At 59.5% G+C, this 12,863-nt stretch overlaps 1 protein-coding gene across 5 annotated transcripts in view; it reads right to left on the bottom strand.

The window, feature by feature from the left end:
- Positions 1-12,863, bottom strand: part of MYO15B (myosin XVB) — a 30,528-nt gene that overhangs the window by 5,864 nt on the left and 11,801 nt on the right. For 3 of the 5 annotated variants that reach the window (XR_012499645.1, XM_074343687.1, XM_074343690.1), the window contains 30 exons: positions 12,789-12,834; positions 12,513-12,637; positions 11,957-12,074; positions 11,545-11,708; positions 9,449-9,542; positions 8,722-8,778; positions 8,361-8,418; positions 8,024-8,154; positions 7,242-7,337; positions 6,902-7,137; positions 6,639-6,817; positions 6,354-6,426; positions 5,728-5,889; positions 5,400-5,500; positions 5,226-5,302; positions 4,955-5,039; positions 4,673-4,771; positions 4,410-4,525; positions 4,118-4,312; positions 3,825-3,903; positions 3,229-3,658; positions 3,060-3,150; positions 2,725-2,944; positions 2,135-2,247; positions 1,846-1,905; positions 1,198-1,273; positions 949-1,067; positions 649-767; positions 436-577; positions 102-213 (listed from right to left, as the gene is read on the bottom strand). Coding sequence is in view for 4 of the 5 variants with exons in the window: in XM_074343687.1 (XP_074199788.1) it covers positions 102-213; positions 436-577; positions 649-767; positions 949-1,067; positions 1,198-1,273; positions 1,846-1,905; positions 2,135-2,247; positions 2,725-2,944; positions 3,060-3,150; positions 3,229-3,658; positions 3,825-3,903; positions 4,118-4,312; positions 4,410-4,525; positions 4,673-4,771; positions 4,955-5,039; positions 5,226-5,302; positions 5,400-5,500; positions 5,728-5,889; positions 6,354-6,426; positions 6,639-6,817; positions 6,902-7,137; positions 7,242-7,337; positions 8,024-8,154; positions 8,361-8,418; positions 8,722-8,778; positions 9,449-9,542; positions 11,545-11,708; positions 11,957-12,074; positions 12,513-12,637; positions 12,789-12,834 (3,773 nt within the window). In the remaining variant the exon portion in view is untranslated. The remainder of the gene's footprint in view (positions 1-101; positions 214-435; positions 578-648; positions 768-948; positions 1,068-1,197; positions 1,274-1,845; positions 1,906-2,134; positions 2,248-2,724; positions 2,945-3,059; positions 3,151-3,228; positions 3,659-3,824; positions 3,904-4,117; positions 4,313-4,409; positions 4,526-4,672; positions 4,772-4,954; positions 5,040-5,225; positions 5,303-5,399; positions 5,501-5,727; positions 5,890-6,353; positions 6,427-6,638; positions 6,818-6,901; positions 7,138-7,241; positions 7,338-8,023; positions 8,155-8,360; positions 8,419-8,721; positions 8,779-9,448; positions 9,543-11,544; positions 11,709-11,956; positions 12,075-12,512; positions 12,638-12,788; positions 12,835-12,863) is intronic. The other 2 variants (XM_074343689.1, XM_074343688.1) reach the window with 2 other exon arrangements.

Raw genomic sequence — 12,863 nt, 5'->3', positions numbered from 1 at the left:
ACATCCACAGACAGCGCCTCACCCACCTGGCCCTCTGCCCTGGAGGCTCCACTGCATGCTGCCTGCCCTGTGCCCGCCACCCTGCTTGCCCCTGGGGGTACCTGGCTCCAGAGTGGCCCCTGGCAACAGCCTGATGAAGTCTCCCCGTTGGAAACTGAGGAGGCTGTGGTCATCAGTGATGTAACTTCGCAGGGCAATGACGTAGCTGGAGTCCTGTCGGCCGGCAGGCGAGTGATCAACCTGCTTATGATCCCGTCCCGCCCATCCCACCTGCTCCCCTGTTGGCCTCACTCTCCACCGAGCTCCCCAGAGTTCCAGCTCCACCCCAGGCAGCTTGAAGGAGCTTGGCTGAAGCCCCGAGACCAGCCAAACCAGGCAGGCCACCTGCCCACCACTACCACCCCACACACCCCCATCCCCACCGCCCGCACTTGCCTTCTTGAGCTCGCTCAGGAACAGCTCCACCATAGCCCTGATGGTTCTTGCCTGGACCGTGTGCAGCACCAGCTGCTCACTCTTCAGCGACAGCTCCAGGGTGGAGCCAGCTGGGCACTCCACGCCCAGCACCTCAGCAAAGCTGCACAGAGGGAGGGGGCATGAGCTGGGGGCTGTTCCGCCAGCCCACCCTGCACCCCAGCCCAGGCTCACCTGTAGGAGCAGAGAGTCTTCAGCTGGTTGGGGTGGAAGCTGGGGCCCTGGATCACCTTGAGCAGTCTCAGTCCCCGGTGGGACACACCCAGCAGCTGCACATCGCTGCCACTCTCGCCCTGCCCGGAAGGTGGGCGCATCACAGACAGGCTCCAGGCTCCCCACCACTGTCCAAGATGCTCAGGCCAGCGCTGTTCATCCATCCTTCCACTGGGGCTCTGCCCGCCCCCGGCTCATCCCTCTGCAGCAGGCCCAGGCTGGGATGCAGACTGGGGTGCTGCCATACCCAACCTTACTGACCCGGACAGGGAAGATGCGGGAGAAGTAAGTGGCCCAGTTGTCCCTGGCGGCCACCACGATGCGCTTCTTGACACTGTCCTCGGCTGTGTCCAGTGAGCCCAGGCCCACCTCCAGGTCTCCTGCGGGCAGGAGCAGCCCCAGGCTGTCCTCAGGCTCCATCACAGGGGAGACCCAGAGTTTGCTCCCTTCCTCTGGGCAGGCCCAACCCCCAGCACTTCAGCGCCCTGATTCCAGGGTCCCGGGCCCTACCCAGCAGGTCTTTCATTTTGCGCCGCTCATCCTGGGAGATCCGGATGCAGGACTCAGCAAAAGTGTCCCTCAGGATCTGGGGGCAAAGCCAGGCAGTCACCACCAGGTCCCAAGGCCAGAGCGCACTCCAGAAGCATCCACGCATGGAGGAAAAGCCGGAGAGCCCCGTGGGCATAGGTTGAGCAGGGAGGGGTGTAGGGGCTCCCAAGCCCGGGGCCACGACCGCGCGGAGCTCCCACCTGCCTCCCCCAGCTGCCTGCACTAGTCGGGCTGTTGCTCCTCGGTCAGCTGAGATAAGCTTCCCGGAAGGAGCAGAACTTGGGGAAGGAACAGGAGGGGCGGCTACTGCAGAATTTGGGGGAACAGTCATGAGCATCTGGGAGCATCTAGTGGTGGCAAAGGGACAAGCACCAGTGAGCACTGGCTGTGTGCCGGGCCCACGTTGGGTACCGTATACACTTTATTTTTAATCCTTGTTATAAATCAGAAATGGTCCTAATTCTGAGGAGTGTTGTGAGCATTAAATAAACGAAGGAAGGGCTTGAAATCCAGCCGTGAGTGCCTGTGAGTGCCCCACGTGCAGGCGGCAACCTGGCCCAGGTGTGGGGCGGTGTGTCTGCACGCGTCGCAGGTGGGCTGGGCTCTCACCTGCTCACAGAGGAGCCGGAGGCAGTAGGGGTGGCTGAAGTTCTCCCGGGGGTAGAACACCTGGATGAGGGCAGGGAAAGCCAGATGGGTGGGAATGGTCCCCTGCCAGCCCCCTCCTGCCCCACCTCTGCCTCCCAGGCCCAGAGAAAACCAGGCCTGAAGAGGTGGGAGCAGGGAGGCAGCCCCCACTGTTCGTGTGTGGGGAGGAGATGCTGGAGTCCCAGGCTGGCTCCCTGTGCCCCACCCCCCACCCAGAGAGGCCAGGCTGCGGCCCCACCCTGGTGCCCACCTCCTTGCGCAGAAACAACCTCCAGGGCACACTGGTGTAGGAGAAGCACACGCTGCCCGAGGGCGCGAGCAGCTGGGTGGAGATGCCCTGGTCCCCCATGGGCTCCCTCAAGCCTGGCAGATGGGTGCGGGGAGAGCATCAGGTGGGAAGCTGCCTGAGCTGGAATGACGGGGGCAGGGGGAGAAGGCCCTCCCTAGGGCCCGGGTAGCCGGCTCGCTCCACTTCTGCTGCCTCCTTCCTGCCCAGGGTCCCATCTCCTGCCTCCATCTCCTGCCTCCAGTGTTCCCTGCTGTCCCCGATGTGTGTGGGCCCTCCCTGACCACGTCAGCAGGGCCACTAAATTCCCGTCAGAGCTGCCGAGCCTGCGTTGAGGACAACTTCCTGTGTGTGACAGTCCCTCCACGTCAGGCAGGCGCCAGAGGTGCCCCGGCCCGGCCCCGGGCGGGAACGCGGAAGCCGGGGCTCCTTACCCGCGGCTCCAAAGTCCGGAAGCCTGAGCAGCTCACCTAGGCCGTGAGCACTGAGAGGCTGGTGGAAATCCTGCTCCCACCCCCACAAAGCCCATCAGACCGGGACGCAGGGTGCCTTACCGCGGAGCTCAGCTGGAGGGGTCCCTGGGTCCCCAAGCGGAGGCAGCGGGGGCGCTGGTGGAGGTGGGGGTTTCTGGGCAGTGGGTGGGGTCTGGGCAAACAGCTCATGAAGGGGCCCCTGCTTCTCCTTGATGGAGTTGGACGGCACAAGCTGTGGTCGGGCCTTGGGTCGAGGGGCCACAGCTGGTGGGGGACCCTTCCCCGGGCTGAGGGACTGTGTCTGGGGAGGCACAGAGAACACACACTGGCTGTGTCTAGCGGCCAGGTTCACCCCTGAGAGCTTCAGGAGGCCTCCCGAGCGGAGAAGCCATGCCCTGGACCGGACCAGGCCTCACCGAAGGGGGTGAGCAGGCACCGTTGATCCCCAGCTTAGCCAGAGCCTCGTCCTTAGGGTTGCTTTTCTTCAGGAAATTTTTGGGGGGCTTCCTGAGAAAGGGAAGAGGTCATGAGTCCACAGGGTGAGTCTCTGGGCAGCGGGCGGCCCAGCCACCCCCTGGGGTGCACCTGGATGGCTGCACAGGCATAGGCACGGGGCCTGGGCGGCTCTGGTACATGCGGATGATGTTGCGGATCTCCCTGCTCGGCTCCCCCCGCCGGGGCGAGGGGTCTGCGCTGCGCACCACGGCTCTGTCCTGGGCCGGCTCACAGCCACGGTCAGGCCCTGCCTCCATGGCTGGCTCAGCCTCCGCCTCCTGTGCAGCTTTGGCCTCATCTTGTGTCAGTGGCTTCTTCACTACTGGTGGGGGAGGAGGCGACGGCACTGCCCGGACGAAAGCAGAGTGAGACCTTGTGCGGAACCACAGGCCCCAGCCCTCCCCCATCTCCCCACCACCTGCTCTTGTTTCCTCCTCTTCCAGCTCCTCCTGCTCCTCCCCCTGGGGTATCTTCACCTTGGCTGGAGGCTTTATCATCTTCACCTTGATCTGCTGCTGCCCTGTAAATGCCCCCAATGGCCTTGTCTGTTACCTTCCACCTGGCCTGCCCATCTGGGCTCCTAGACAGGCCACACTGACTCAGAGGAGGGCGCCCTGCTGTCCCCCTGGCCAGCCTGGGGCAGTGGCTGAATTTCTGCATGGGATTGCCAACCCAAGTGCCCTCACCCAACTTCTGGAAATACTCTCGTTTCTGCTGGAAGCTCCTGGGCCTCCGGGGCCTATCTTCAACCTCTTGTGAGGTCTCCTGCTGGCAGGAAGGGGAAATGAAGGAACAGCCCTTCCAGCTAAGTTGCCCCTCTCACAGCAAACCCACTCAGATCTGTGGAGCTGGGGCCTGGAAGCATCTTTTCTACATCTTCCTGCACCCCTCATCCTGTCTCATGTCTCCCATCCCTGCAGCCTTGGAACCTGCTGCTCCCACCCCAGGACCTGCCATCTGCCTGGCTTTGGCTCCTCACCCTCAAGTAGGCACCCATCAATTCCGGCTCACGCTCTGGCTCCTTCTGAGGGGTGGGGGGGTTCTCAGGCTTGGGGGTGATGGCTGGGGGTGAAGGTGGGGAGGCAGCTCTAGGGGCCTGGGTCTGACACTGGCGTTGGCGCTGTGTCTGCTGCTCCAGGGACAAGTTCAAGGCCTGGGTAGTCATCTGCTGGGCCTGAAGGAGGAGAGGTGGAGAGCCAGATTAGAGCTGTCCTGGCCTTGCCCACAGACCTGCACCCCCTAGGCGATCCATGGGCCCTGCCCATCCTCACCAGGATCAGCGCCTGCTGGTTGATGAAGTTCTGCTGCTGGGCTGCCAGCTGCCTCACATCCACACTGGGAAGCAGGGGCTGGGGCTGGGGCTGGGGCTGCGGTGGCACCACCACAGCTGGAAATACGGCAGGCAGTCAGGGCTGGGGAGCATCATGGCCAAGTTCACAGCCCCTGCCCACTGTGCCCTCTAGGCCCCTGGCAGGACCCTCCCTCCTACAGTCCCCACCTGAGAAGGGACCTGGTGGCCCCAGCCCAGCCTTACCTGGCATGGCGGGGACAGCCCCCATGGCTGGCATCATAGGCATGGGAGCAGGCATCATGGCTGGCTGGTACCCGGGCATCTGCATCATCCCTGGGTACACTGAGGGAACAGGGCCCTCCCAGGTCGGTTCCTACCTGGGCCCACAGCCAGCCTCCCTCCAGCCCAAGGCAAAGAAAAGAGTATGGGCCACCGGGCTGCCAGCTGGAGCTCTGACTGCAGCCAGGTGTGTGCCCGTGTGGCTGGGCAGGGAGACTCTGGATGGGTGCTCAGCCCCATACTCACCCACGGGGTAGCTGCCTTGCTGCATGGGCCCTACTGAGCCCCCTCCCTTCATGCGGCCACTCAGAGCCCTGCCTTGCTCCAGATCCTGAAGGGACAAAGGTCACAGTTTCCAGGGTCAGGGCTAGAGCCCTGGGAAGGATGGGAGAGGCAGCAGAGGCCCCAGTGAGGTAGGTGCAGGGGTAGGGTGTGTGTGCAGGACACTTACAACATTGTAAAATGATTATAAATCAATAAAAAATGTTAAAAAAAAAAAAAAAAAAAGGACACTTACGCTGAGGCCTGGGGAGAGGACTGGCTTGAAGAGGTGGTCCAGGAAGCCATCCAGGCTCCCTGAGTTCCGGGACTCACCTGTGGAGGCTTAGCGTCACCTGCCTGGGGCACGGGCCTTCCTGTACCCCTATTCCCTGTACTCTGTCAACCTCAGTGTGCCCACTCCCAGCCTTACCTGGGCAACCCCTGCTGGGCAGTGCTGGGGCTGGACCTGGAGGAGGACTTGAGGGCAGTGAGGGGGCCTGGATGCTAGGGGCTGGGGGGATGTCCTCGGCTCTGCAAGAGAGAGTGGGCCCAGCTAGGGAGGTGCCTTGGCTAGGGTGGTGCCCAGGCTGAAATGAGGCGTGGAAGCTGCTGTGGAGGGGGAGGAGGCCTGGTGGGGCGACCTAAGCCTGTGGCAGCACTTGTGAACCCCGGGTACTATAGGGTGGCTGAGGGGGTCACCTATGACAGGATAGGGACAGGAGCAGACCAGGGACAGGGGCACTGGGGGTGGCACCTACAAGCCACCGAGAGTGATGGGGTAGCTATGGGGACTGGCCGGGTCCCCCGGGTCCTCAGTCTGGCCGATCAGGTCCAGCACGAAGTCGCAGCCAGCCAAGTCCTGCCAGGAGTCCCTGGAGTACAGTGACACAGACCAGCCACGCGGAGGCGTTTCCAGGCCTCTGGGTGAGACAGGGGTGGGAGGTAGAGGGTGGTCAGCCAGGCAGATGACCATCCCGAAGGGGCAAGGACCTGAGGTCAGGCTGGGGTTGGGGGTTGGTTGTGGAAGGGGCCAGGAAGCAGGGTGAGGCCATGGTTTCCCTCAGACAGCGCTCCTTTATTTGCAGCGCACAGCCCTCTGCCTCTGCATCGGCTCTGGTGCATTTATTTATTCACCTATTTGATCAGAATCTGGACCAGATCTAGAAGACATAATCTCCACTTGCTTTCCATCTTGAATCTGCCGTCTGGACCCTGCCCACCTACCCCCACGCTGCCCCTAGGGGAGCAGGGCTTTGGCCTCAGGCCTGCAGGAGCAGCTGCAGGAGGTGCCCTGCAGGAGAGCCGGCTGAGGGGATGAGGAGGCCATGGAGGAGAAGACAACAGTCAGGGTTGGCCACACTCCCCCATCCCAGGCCCCCCATACCTGCTCTGCAGAATCCACCCAGCAAATTGCTCCCCTGTGGTCCAGGACTCCACCTCGGCCGAGTAGCACTCCTCTGCAGGGATGAGGGGTGGGGGCAAAAGTGAGGGACAGCAGGATCCACCATTGTGGGAAGGGGCTAGGGTCCCCACGGGGGTTCCAAAAGCAGGACAGAAGGGAGGTCAGGGTCACATGGCAGGTGCAGTGGAGAGCTGAGGCAGGAGGGGGTCTAGGGAGGGCGAGAGTGCAGGGCAGGCTACACTGTGGGCCTGAGGAGGCGGGCATCACCATTGAAGGTGAAGACGTCCAGTGCCATGCGGCCCCTCCTCCATCCGGCCGTCCATTCGAGCTGGGTGGGTGGGTGGGCCCGTGCAGACCCAGGGGCCAGCTGTGTCTGCTCCAGGGCACCCAACAGCTTGTGCTGGCACAGTGCAGCCATGCCTCTGGGGGCCTGGTCAGACACAAATCTGCGGGCACAGCACAGGGCTTCTGTAGGGGTGGGGTGGCCCACTGACCCCACCCATGGGGCCCCCACCTGCCAGGCCCCTTACTTGAGCAGTGGCTTCTGCAGCATGGGCATTGGAGGGAAGGCGCTGAGCAGGATGGCCATGAGGGCCCAGCCGCGCTGGCTCTGCTGTTCATCCGGGTTGTGCCAGAGCTGGGCCACGAGCTGGCCGAAGAGCTCGTCACGCAGCCCGGGCCGGCGCTGCCCCTGCCGCACCAGGTACTGGCTCATGGTCTGCTCCTGCCAGGATGGCAGGGACCCGTCCCCCAGGAGCCGCAGCATCTGCAGACACAAAGCAAGGTTTGGCAGGACATGCAGGGCTCCCTGTGCCCGGCCAGCACTCTGTGCCCCAGCCCACCTTGTCTCCTCCCCGATGTGTCACTCACCACCTTGTTGATATCCAGGGCGTGCTGAGGGTCCTCACCGTCCAGCCAGGTCAGTGGCTTGGCCAGCAGCTGCCCGGGATGGGGCAGGGATGGCTCCTGCAAGGAAAGAGGGTGACATGGTGCCAGAGCAGGGGCTGGTCTGTGCTGACCTGCCAGACACAGCCCCAGGGGAGCCCCATGGGAGCATGCACCCTGGGAGAGGAAAAGGGGCTGGTGAGGAAAACCATCTTAAAAATACATCTCAGTTGCTCTTTCTGATTAGAAAATTAAAGCCCATGCATGCAGAAAACGTGGAAAAGATGAAAACTAAAAACCACCATTAACTTTCCTCTGCCAGATACAACCACAGTTAACGTTTTAGCCTCCCTCTTTCTAGTCTTTCTACGCGCAGATACACACATCATCCCCGCCCCACCCCATTGTTGTTGATTTTAACAAAACTGGGATCATACTCTGTGCAGTTTTGAATCCTGCTTTTGTTCCTAACACTGCAGACTGGATGGCCTGCCTTGTCATCACATGTGCTTTAACAACACGGCTTCCACGGCCAGGCAATGCCACAGGGGTGACAAAGGTTGGGGGCACAGGTAAGTAACAATAGCAAGTGCAACATTTAGGTTCAACAGATATTTTCCGAGCAACACAGATGCATCCACAGCCCCTAGGACAGGAGAGTAAGTGGGGGTTGGAGGAAGAAGGATGGACACAGCTTCTGCCTGACAGGGGCTAACATCTGGGGAAAAGTGGGGTCAGCCAGGAAAAGCGGAGGCCTCGGGGCCCACCTGGAAGCTGGTGGAGATGAAGCTGGAGAAGGGAAACCGGTCGATGTCGGGCGGGAGGGTCACGCTGGGCCGCGCCGGAATTTCTGGGGGCATGGACTCGGTAATGTTCTCGGCCAGGGCGTGCTCATGGCCTGTGGTGACACAGGAGGCAGCCCGGAGGCACTCAGGTCGGGCGCCTGGCTCTGGCGCCACCTCCGCCTCTCACCATCAGCCCCCAGCCCTGGTGCAGAGGGAGCTGGGCAGTGGGGTGAGGGGGCACCCAGAGTATCAGAGGCAGGGACCACAGGGACACACAGGAGGGGAGATCACAGAGAGGGCCACACCCATCCAGACTCACCTTCTGCTCTCTTCAGCATGACAGCCAGCTCAGCTGGGATCTCCAAGCGCCCCAGCTCCTAGCAGAGAGGAGCAATTGACTAGGAACTAAAGGAGGGGGCACAGGGACCCAATGTCTCTCCTCACCCCCAGGGCTATAAGTGTCCCCTCTAAAGACCAGGGGTTCTAGTCCTGGACACTCAAACAGGACCCCTGGAGCCCTCATAGGGAAACCCCAGGCCTCTTTTCAGGGGGCACAATGGATGCACCCCAGGGACAGGACCCATAGCGGCACCCCTGGGACCTCACACTCCCCCTTAAGCCATGCTGAGTCCAGTAGACTCACAACCCAGCAGACACCCTCTAGCTTCCAGGCCACCTACCATGCTTGACACCTTCTCAGGAACCCCACTGCTGTGCCAGACACGCCAATGCCCAAGCTGTTGGGAGAGATGCAGAAAGAGCTGATGCCCCCGTGAGGCATCACCACGAGCTCCCTAGAGGCTCCCCCCAACCAGCTTGGCAGTTCAGCTGCCCCCTTCTGCCCCCAGGAGGCCCTGACATCAGCAGAGGAACAGGAGCAGCCCCAGTGGGGCCAGCTGTGTGCCCCTAGCCCTCCAGAGTCCTCACCAGCCTTAGCACTGTGGATGTCGCTGCCTGTCTGCCAGGGCACTGGGAAGAGGGCAGGAAGAAGGGAAGGAATGGTCCCAGGGGACAAAGTCCATCCAGGGAGGGGCCGGAGATGGGCATTATATGAGCAGTGAACTTTGAGCTGCTTTATGGCCCCCAGTTGGAGTCATCAGGCAAAAGAGGGGAGCAACCCAAGGGTGGGCTGGAGGGGACGGGAAGGCACCCTAGGCAGGCAGGAAGAGTCAGGCCCTGGGGGTGGGCAGGCATGAAGGAAGACAGTCACCTCCCAGAGGCCCCAGGCTATCCTGGCCAGGCAGAGAGAAGCGGGAAGTACTCGACCAGCAATGGTTTCTGAGGCCTCGGTCCTTGTGAGGTTGGGCTTGGAGGGTGGATGCTTCAGGAATCGGCCAACTTGGCCAGCAAGGCTGCCTGCCTCTCCCCTGAGCTGCCCCGGGCAGCAGCCCCATCCACACGCTTCACCTGTAATCTCTTTCGTCTCCAGAGCAGGGGCCGGGCCACCAGCAGGATGGTGCTCAGCTGCCCCAGAGCTGCCCGCCGCCGAAGGTACCGCTTCCTGGAAGCCGGGAAGGGGGTGGGGAGGAGTCCAAACTTACACTCAGTACCTGAATCCTCCAAGCCAAGACATGAACATAAAAACTGACCTGGGACCAGTGAAGCCCCCAGCCGCTTCAGAGAAGCAACAGGGAAAGGACAGGATACTTTTCATTTTCATCATCTCTAAAATGAGAATTATTGTAATACCTGCCCCACGATAAGATTAAATGAATTAATGGTGTAACTAGTTAGAATAGAGTCTGGCATATTATGATTTAAGAAGCAGAATTTCTAGGGGGAGAATATAGCTTAGTGGTAGAGTACCTGCCTAGCATGCACAAAGTCCTGGGTTCAATCCCCAGCACCTCCGTTAAAGATAAATAAATTACAAAACCTAATTACCTGCCCCCTGTCCAAATTTTCTTTTAAATGAATAAACAATAAATAAATAAACACCATTAAAAAAATAAGCAGTATTTCTGAAAACGAAAAAAATAACATTACTGGAAATCTAATAGGAGATCCTGGAAGAGACAGTATCTTTGAGAATTTTCCAGATGTAAAAAGGGACCAGACTCCTCAGTGAAGGAGCCCTGAGCAGATAAACATTTAAAAATTAATCTACAGCTTTTGTACATCACAGGACACTATCAAGAGAGTGAAAAGAGAATTCACAGAATGGGAGACCACTTGCAAATCATATAGTTGATAAGGGCTTAATATCTAGAATATATAGAGAACTCCTACAACTCAATGAGAAAAAAAAGGAAAGAAAAAGCAGGCAGAGGACTTGAAGAGACATTTCTCCAAAGAAGATACACAAATGGCCAAGAAGCACATGAAAAGATGTGCAACATCATTATTCACTGGGGAAATGCAAATCAGCCCTTCACACCCCCTAGGAATCATGGCTTTAACTCAAAAAGCGGAAAATAACAAATATTGACCAGGATGTAGAGAAACCAGAACCTTCACACCTTGCTGGCAGGAATACAAAATGGTGTAACCACTGAGGAAAATAGTTTGGCAATTCCTCAAAAAGGTAAACACAGAATTCCCATATGATCCAGGAATTCCACTCATAAGTAAAAACGCAAATGAATTGAAAGCAGAAACTTGAAGGGGGAAGGGTATAGCTCAGTGGTAGTTTGCCTGCTTAGCATACACAAGGTCCTGGGTTCAATCCCCAGTACCTCCATTAAAAATAAATAAACCTAATTACCCCCTTAAAAAAAAAACAAAAAAAAAGCACTGTACCAGAAATGGACACATTGGAAAAGGAGAGTGGGGGATCCTTGCTGAATGGGTCCAGAGTTCCTGTTGGCGATGAAAATGTTTTGGAAACAGATAGTGGTGATGGGTGCCCCCTCACCAGAGGCTTCCCTGGTGTCCAAGGCACTGCCCTCATTTTGTTCTTGGTCCTTTCACAACCTGCTTTGGGGCGACTGGAGGCTGCTTTACTGTCTGCTCTGAGTCCCCGGCTAGCCTAGGAGGCACCATCGCTGCCTTGGTCCCTGTGTTGCCAGCATCTGGCCCAGGGTAGATGGAGAAGATGGTCAACCAACAGCTGTTGGGTGAATGAGTGAAGATGGGCTGGGAAGGGTGACTGGGGGGAGTTAATGGGTGAGAAGCGTGAGGGCAGCATCGTAGGACCAAGAAGTCCAAAGAGTCTGGAGTGTAAAAGTCTGGCCTAAATTGAGGCTGGAGAGGTAGGCAGGGCCTCACACAACACGATTCACTTGTTTAAAAGAGTATGCTTGCTGCAGAGTGAAGAACAGATGAGAAAAAAGAACAGCCAAGGAGTCAAGACCGCAGGTCTGAGTGGCCTCAGCTGGTAACAAGCTTCTTGTGACTGGAGGTATTCAAGCAGAGACCGCATGGGTATAGGTGGGGTGGAGTCTGTCAAGGAAGAGTCCAGTGCTGATAGGATGCAGGCAGACTTGCCGCGAGGCCCTATGTCTTCCTGAACCTGCCCCACCACCACCGTGAGGAGGCCTGCAGTCTCACCCCACCCTGCAGACCTGGCCTGGAGTCCTCGCACGCGGGCCTGCATCCGTGGCAGGAGGCGGAGGCGCTGGCGGGAGATGCAGACGCGGAGGCCTCGGTGCAGAGTGAGCAGGGCCTGGGAGCGCTGCTGGGCCCTGTGCTGCTCCAGCTGCTGCCATCCTGGCTCCTGCAGCAGGACCTGGGGGCGGAGGTTGGGGCTGGAGGCAAGACAGCTGTGGGTGCCAGAGGGCCGGGGCCCACCCTGCCCTTCTCCCGAGGCCTCCACCTCTTCCCTGCCAGCCAGTCGATTCTTCTGGGGTTCCCCAGGACACCCAGCCCCACCCCATCTCCCCACCATCCAGAGGGACACCAAATCCTGAGTTAGTCCCAGAATGCTCCTCCCCATTTCCAGCCATGCCTGCATCTCTGGGCATACATACCACCCACCTGGGTGGCTCCCAGGTGACAGAGTGGTGACTCAGCCCCAAGCACCTGGTTCAGGATGACGCTACACCTTTCCCGGTCAGAGAGCTCTCCCTGCCCCTCTGTCCCCAGGGCCTGGAACCTGCCCCAAGGATGGAGAAACAAGGTAGGAACAAGCACAGTGAGGACCTCCCTCCATTCATGTGACACCCTGAGCCCCTCGGGGTCTATTCGGTCAATAAGTCATTCAACAATGATTTGGAAAGCGCCTATTTTCCAAAGTAGGAAAGCCAGGCACCCAGGAGAGTTTTGCTGAAAGGAGGAGGGCAGTGAATGCATGAAGGCCTGGAGGGGATGGAGGGTGCAGGGTAGTGAATAGTGGAAGAAGGCAGGGATGGAGGGAGAGGAGAGAGAGAAATGGAAGGAGAGAGGGTTGGACACCAGGCCCAGGGTCCCTTGGATAATGGGTCCATCTCCACTCTGAAGGAACCCCAGATCTGCCAGTCACTCTAGGGGGCCTTCCTAGTGATCTGGCCCAGAGGTGCCTGGGCCCTTGGCTGCCCCCATCCTGGGGCCCTACCTGGCCAGGAAGGCCTGGAAGGGCACGCGAACAGGGAAGTTGGTGCTGCGGGTACATATGGCCTCCAGGATGCCTGCCTGGCGCAGCTGGCCTGCCACGTGACCCACGTCGAAGAGGCCCGGCTTCTGTGGCCGTGGGACAGAGCCAATGAGAGCTAGAGTTGAGGCGCTTAAAGCCGTGGGGAATGCGGGGACCGGGCATGAGGAGGAGTGAGGAGGCTGAGAAGGGCCGGGCAGGGGTGAGAGGGCTCTGGGGCCAGGTGCTGGGAGAGCTCACCTTTCCCGGGTTGGGGCTGAGGCACTGGATGAAACAGACATGGCTCCTGGTGGGTGAGAGGGTCACTTGAGCACA

This window comes from Camelus bactrianus, chromosome 16, assembly GCF_048773025.1.
Source record: "Camelus bactrianus isolate YW-2024 breed Bactrian camel chromosome 16, ASM4877302v1, whole genome shotgun sequence".
Taxonomy (NCBI): Eukaryota; Metazoa; Chordata; class Mammalia; order Artiodactyla; family Camelidae; genus Camelus; species Camelus bactrianus.
The sequence above is the reverse complement of the archived record's forward strand: the minus strand, read 5'-3'. Positions and strand labels throughout refer to the sequence as shown.